This window comes from Penaeus monodon, chromosome 38 (assembly GCF_015228065.2).
Source record: "Penaeus monodon isolate SGIC_2016 chromosome 38, NSTDA_Pmon_1, whole genome shotgun sequence".
Classification (NCBI taxonomy): Eukaryota; Metazoa; Arthropoda; class Malacostraca; order Decapoda; family Penaeidae; genus Penaeus; species Penaeus monodon.
The window spans coordinates 9,402,006-9,409,240 of NC_051423.1; the positions used below are offsets into that span (position 1 = coordinate 9,402,006).

General features: G+C 32.9%; 1 protein-coding gene across 1 annotated transcript in view; it reads left to right on the forward strand.

Moving 5' to 3' along the window:
* Positions 1 to 6,402, forward strand: part of LOC119596596 (SPRY domain-containing protein 7-like) — a 7,983-nt gene extending 1,581 nt beyond the window's left edge. The window contains exons 2-5 of the mRNA XM_037945916.1: positions 1,578 to 1,694; positions 2,080 to 2,240; positions 3,235 to 3,337; positions 3,657 to 6,402. Coding sequence (XP_037801844.1) covers positions 1,578 to 1,694; positions 2,080 to 2,240; positions 3,235 to 3,337; positions 3,657 to 3,763 — 488 coding nt within the window. The 3' untranslated portion in view covers positions 3,764 to 6,402. The remainder of the gene's footprint in view (positions 1 to 1,577; positions 1,695 to 2,079; positions 2,241 to 3,234; positions 3,338 to 3,656) is intronic.
* The last annotated feature ends 833 nt before the right edge of the window (positions 6,403 to 7,235 follow it).

A 7,235-nucleotide genomic window follows, 5' to 3' on the forward strand; every position in this document is an offset into this window, starting at 1 on the left:
ATGTATTTTTAACCCTTCGCTGCCTGGTGGCATGTACGTATATGCCATGGCATGCCAGGACTACATTCTGGCTGGCATACATATATGTGCCATGGTGCAACGGTCCTGTTTTCTAAGGGCATATATAATAATGCCATGCTTGCTATGGTGCTGACACGATTGTCTGGTGGTGGGGCCCGGGCCACAATGAACAAAGCCCCGGGGGAGGGCATATGTTTTGGGAAACCACCCGGCAGCATTGCGTTAATTATATTTATTGCATTATTTTTCTTTTCTTTTCTTTTCTTTTCTTTTCTTTTTTCTTTTTTCTATTTTTAAACACAAAACATTTTTATCTGTATATTTTTTTCAGATCATCTCTACATCAAACTTAATTTGACAATGGATGCAATGTTGTGGCATGAGTTTAAATGCAATAGAAAAATCATGATTAACAGTCCTTTTCCTTCCTAACCAGGAGCACATCCACATCTGCCTGTTCATTCATATCTTGACACATGTTTAAGAAATTGTAGTTAATGCTTCTGTGAGAAAGACCATGATCCTCTGGTGGTGCTAGTCATGTTTGCTCAATGAAGGCCCTTGGCAATAATCTTATTGCTATGTGCTAGGCTACAAGATTTGTGTGTAATAAAAATGCTTTTATGACCGTGCCATAAGAGGGAAGGGTCTAGAATCAACTATTTGATAATTAAAACTTATTATCAAGAAATGAAAGGGTAAACAGGATAAAATTAGGTAGTAATGATAATTAAATCCTTGAGCTATCTTTGAACAAAAGAAAGTAATATTATCACAGTGGACTAATATATCCTTACAGCATCAGCATCCAGGATTATCATTATTTCTTTAACTTTAATATCATATACTTATTAAAGGGAACTGCAGCTTCAGCATATAATCACTGTTTTGCATCAGCTGGGTTTGCTTAAATGTTAAATTAGAAAAAATAGTAATTGGACGTGGAAGTACAAGATAACATAGTGTAGTAAAGGCAGATTTATTAGGTACAAAATGGCCAATATTGGTTTAAAGTACATTGAAAGCATTGAAAGTATTGATAAACATATTATATTAGATAATTCTCATTTACAGGAATAGTACTAGTTGTTTTGCATTTTGACCATGATTTTATCAAACATGATTTTATCAAGGAATTAGAGGGAAGGGAGGATCATATTCCCTGGGAATAATGCACATCTTTTGTCTGGTTTCCAAAGCATCTGAATTCAAGAAATCTGAAGAATACTAAGTTGAAAAGCATGCAGTTTTACATATTTGTTGCAAGCTCAGTTATATTCAGTGTCTTTTGAAAGTAGAGGCATTGGCGATGCATTGGAGATCATGCAAAACATTCCGAAGCTTTGTGGGAGCTCACTAAACCTATGAGAACAAGAACTATTATTTAGTTGTTTTGTAGATGCATACAGTCCCTGGTGCTTGCTACTATTGAATATCTAGCAAGTTGTGGGGATAACTCGGAGGAAGAGATAACCTTAAAATGTAGTGATTTATGATTATTATTTTGATTGTATTTCATAGCTTCTTTTTATAACGGTTTATAATTTACACTTCAGGCCATGAAGTTGTGATTGTAAAAAATGGCATCAGGATCTGTGGAACCGGTGGGGCACTGGGTAACATACCAATCCTACAGAACAAAGCATATTTTGAAGTGAAGCTCCAGCAGTCAGGTATGTGAATATTATTAGTTTGTGGACATACAAATAATTACTTTCTAAAGATACTTTAGATGATATAGTGATATGGCTAGAATGTTGAGAAGGTTTTTGTGTATGGTAAAGATCTTGAATTATTTATGAATGAAAATTTATATGCATGTTGCTACTCATGTTTATGTAGCATTTGATTCCCTGTATCAAAAAGGTAAAAGCTATGAAAACTCTAGAGAAACAGGTACACACTTTGCATACAAACTTTTTGTTAGGTGTAAGTAACAAAATATAGAATACATTGCAACATTTTAGCATTTGAAATTCCTAACAGATGTGAAGCTGATAGTAAAATAGCTATCCATAACATGATAAAAGCCAAGATGAATCACTTTTCCTCTTCCAGGGGTGTGGGGTATAGGAATTGCAACGAGGAATGCCAATCTCAATAAAGTTCCCCTTGGAGAGGACTCGCAGTCGTGGGTCTTATGTTCCGACGGCTGCGTGCGACACAATGGCGAGGAGAAGTACAAAATTGCTGATATTCCCCAGGAAGGAGATATTCTGGTAAGTTTGATTTATCATTTTCAGTGTAGGAAAGTCAGTGGTTTGACTTGTCTCATTGTTGCCATGAGCAGGTATGTCCACTGTAATTTTTTTTTTTTTTTTTTTTTTTTTTTTTTCTCTCTCTCTCTCTTTTTGTCTTATACATGACCTCACATGTTTATAATAGTCATTAATTGTTTATTGATGCATCCATAAACTAACACAGATATATGTACAATAATGAAATATATATGATCTATCATCTGTCTCCGTCTCTCTCTGTCTCTCTGTCTCTCTGTCTCTCGTCTCTGTCTGTCTCTCTTTTTCTTTCTCTATCTATATCTCTATCTCGCTTTCTCTTTTTTTTTTTTTTTTTTTTTTTTCTTTTCTTTTCTTTTCTTTTCTTTCTTTCTTTTCTTTCTTTCTTTCTTTTCTTTCTTTCTTTCTTTTCTTTCTTTCTTTCTTTCTTTCTCTTTCTTTCTTTCTCTTCTTTCTTTCTCTTTCTTCTCTTTCTTTCTTCTCTTTCTTTCTTTCTTCTTTCTTTTTTCTTTCTTTCTTTCTCTTCTTTCTTTCTTCTTCTTTCTCTCTCTTTCTTCTCTTCTCTTCTTCTTTCTCTCTCTTTTCTTCTTTCTTTCTCTCCTCTCTTCTTTCTCTTCTTTCTTCTCTCTCTTCTTTCTTCTCTCTCTTCTTCTTCTTCTCTCTCTTCTTTCTTTCTTCTCTTTCTCTTCTTTCTTTCTTCTTTCTTTCTTTCTTTCTCTCTCTCTCTCTTTCTCTCTCTCTCTCTCTTCTTCTCTCTCTCCTCTCTCTTCTCTCTCTCTCTCTCTCTCTTTTCTCTCTCTCTCTCTCTTCTCTTCTCTCTCTCTCTCTCTCTCTCTCTCTCTCTCCTCTCCTCTCTCTCTCTCTCTCTCTCTCTCTCTCTCTCTCTCTCTCTCTCTCTCTCTCTCTCTCTTTTTCTTGAATTCTTCCATGTATCAATTGAAAGGTTATATTAACATTTTTTTTTTCACTTCTTCAGGGTGTCAGTTATGACCATGTTGAACTAAACTTCTATATCAATGGGAAACCAACCAACACACCAGTCACAAGTTTTAAGGGTACTGTGTATCCAGTCCTATATGGTAAGTCTAGTGTCATATTGCCACTGCTTAACTAAAGAGGAATTGAGGTTAGGGATGTTCTCTAATGCACCACTGCAGACTTTGTGGCTCAATGGTCCCAGTGCTTTTTAAGATTTGTTTAGAAACTTGTATTCATGCCATCAGAAGGAAAAGAACAACAGTATTTTAATTTTTTGTTAGTTTGTTGTTGTTGTCATCATCTCATTTAGTATCAGTAAATGTCAATCAGATTCTGTAATCTTGACATCATTCTTATTAGAACTGATATTTTTTACTGATCCTTGTGTACCTAATTTGTATTTTACATTTTGTTTTGCAGTTGACGATGGTGCTATTATGGATGTAATATTCGAAAACTTTAGCCATGGACCTCCACCAGGATACGATTCCATAATGGTTGAGAAATCTCTATTGGAGAATGATTAGTGCACTGTCTCTATAGAATATTATTTTAGATTTATTTTCTATGTGCTGCTGTCCATCTGTTTTTTGGATACGTATGTTCTATCCAGTGATTCTTTGTTATAACTACCCATGCTTTTTGAGAAAATTTAATGTAGAATGATTGTCTTCTGTGTTTATTTATGCTTCTTTTTCATCTTCTATTTCATATCTGGTGATTGATGTAGTTAGATACAGCTATTGATTAGTTGTTATTGTGTTTTGAGTCTTTCCCTTTACTTTTTTCTCTGTATGTCTTTGATTCATTGTTGAAAGTTCTTGTTATGTTAGATCTAGCAAAAAGAAAATGTGAAATACTGTCATTTCTAAGCAGGAATAATTATCTCATAATTTATTTTTTCTATTTTTGTGTTTTATTTCTCTCCATCTATGAGATCTGATTTTTTGGTAGCATATTCACAAACTCACCTGATTTACAAGTACATTGTCAAGGGATGCCTTACTTTTGCTTAATGAAACCAGTATCCAAAATAGAAACAGGCAGACAGATAAGTGTACAGCTTTAAAGTGAGTATGGATATCAAATGCGCTTCCCACTCTACACCCAGAAATTCTTTTTACTAATACAAATCCCCACTGACACCATACATACATGCAACTCTTTGTACACAATAAAGGGATGTTAATCTCTTCACAATTTATTGCACTGTACTTTTCAATGTTAATTTTGAGATGCAAGAAGCTAGTCTATTGGAACAGGATCATGTGACTGTCTGTGATTGGTTTAAAGAATGAAGAATAAGCAATCGTATTATGATGGTCTCTTTGTTGTGACTGTAATGTTAATTTTTAGACTCATTCAGGGTTAGTGTCCATTATGATCTGTTCTATGAAAGTATTTTTATATAATAGGTATATTAAGGATTATTTTGTGGCTGGTTAATTAATCTTTGTGCTACTATTTGTCCGTCAAAATGACTGTGGTTAATCAGCTTCCGTTTCCAAAATGGTTGATTCTGTGAATTAAAATACGTAATTTAAAGTAATGACAGCGTTCATGTTCTTGATTTATGTTACTATCACAGGAATGGTGATGATGTGTTGTATAAAATGAAGAAATTTGAGGGTATTCCTTTATTTTTCCAGTGCTTGATGCTGTGAAAATGTTAAAATGTGTTGTTTACTTTGTATGATTGGGATTTCTTTTTGTACTTGCTCATAATGTTTTTTTTTCTGTTCATTATATCTTTTTATTTACTTTTGTAGTTTATTATTGTTGCAACAAAATTCATAGCATTCCCCTATATAGTGTTCCAGATTATCCAGTCCAAAAAGGAAGAGAAAAATTTTATTCAGCATTAGTTTTCAAAGAGAATATAACATTCAGTGATTTTCTTATAAAATGTTAATGGTGTGATTGTGATTAATTTAATGGTAAGCAAAAAATAAAGTATCACAATAGTACTATTACTGGAATTATTGTTTTTACAACCAATGAAGCCTTGATACTCAGAAGATAAATATCAGGGAATTTGTTATTCAAGATTGTAAATTTTTGTTTTTCTTTTCCTAATTTTAGAAGCTATTAAAGTCTTGTGTATGGTATTTCCTGATATAAGAGTGAGGCATATATTAGAATAAAAATGAGTTGATCTTGTCAGAAGATATATAAACTTGTGCAATTTCCAACTGTTTTGTTTTCTTCCTTTGATATGTCGGTTCCTCCACCTTCTCAAACTTTTTCTTTGATTCTTCTTTCTTTCCTTCTCCTTTGTTTTCCTTCCTTTCTTTTCTCCTTCTCTGTTTCATCATCATTATTATCATTATCGTCATCTTCATCTTTTTTCTCTTCCTCCTTCCCCCTTTTTTATATTCCCTTGTAAGTTTTAATGCTTTTCCAAAAATCAGACACTAAATCATGGCCACTCTCATGTCTATAGTCTCATTTATAACAGTTCTGAAAGGCAGGAATTCACTCAAGCAGGCGACTGTCTTTTATCTTTGAAGATTATTTACATAAGTGATTATTTTCTTAAGAGTAGAAAATAATGATGAGGGAATTCAAAAGAAAGCTTATAACAATTGAAATTTACACTTAAAAGTCTGTAGATGGGATTCTCTTAATTTTGTAGTACAGGCCTCATACTTTTCCCCAAAAATTAAGTGTTTAAAAAATTGTATCTCCCACTTGTCTGTTATTACCCAAAGATTAATTCATTCACCTGTGATAATCAATGCTCTCTTACTTTCTCCATGTGAACAGTGAGGAAAATTTGTCTCCTGTGGAAGTGGACCTGCCACCATCATGTAACAAATGATTCCATGGGTAGTATACTTTGAAAGGCAAAGTCTTGGGTAGAAGTAGATTTTTATGTGAAATAGGTGTTGGAGTGTTGTAGCATTTCTCTTCAATTAGTGTGCTTAAATGATTGTTACTTACAAAATATGAAGAGTTCATTTTATGATCAACAGATGGTGTTATCTGTTAGTTTTTAAAGCAAGGGATTTCACAAAGGCAGTGTTGAGTATTACATGATTTCAGATATGCTGTGGAAAGGGTAGTTCTTGATGTTACTAATACTGTAATAATCTATATGTTGTTGACATTGATGCAAGTTTCATATATAAAGTTTAGAGGAAATATATTTGTTTAACTAATTGAAGATTCTTAGGGTCTTATTCTAACATTCCTACTCACAATTGTTTATGGAATTTGTAAAAAAAAAATATATGTTCCCCTTAACAAGGAAACGTAAAAATGACAGAAAGTTCCTTTGCAATTTATTTTATTTAGTATTTGATATGCATATTAAAGAAAAATAATTCCCATACTATTGGTAACTACTAAATAAACTAATATATTTTGTTAATATTATATTACTCTTCACTTGTTTTATATTACAGAACAAATAAAAATACTGTGTATACCATGAAGTGTTTTAGGGATGGGTTTTTAACTGAGTATAATGGAAAATAACCCTTTTTCACACAGTGCATAACATGATAAGAATTGTGTTAAGATTTCCTTTGCATTTATTACTATTATTATTATTATTATTATTATTATTATTATTAATTCTTATTCTTATTGTTATTATTTTTCCATGGGTCACCAAATTTTTTTAAATTTCTGTATATATTGATCAGAGAAGAGTCTCCTAAGATTATATGTCCTAATTAGACAACACATGTGAAAGTTTATGTTTGATTTGCATGATTTTGTCTAGCAGTCTATCAGGAAATTAAAGACTAAATGTTTGATTTAAGCTATTATGCAAATTAACCCATAATTGACGGGTAGCATTCATAGTGGCCCGGGCCTCGCTGCCGGGGGCTTATATCGTTGCCCGAGCATGCGCGACCACTCATGCCAAATACCAGCATCCCATGCCGTTTCTTCGTAATACTGCGAAGATAAGTTGTATTTTCAATTTTCATTATTTTTTACAGTCTCTACTTGCCAAACTCTATAAATCGAACTGAGGGTTTTTGAAAT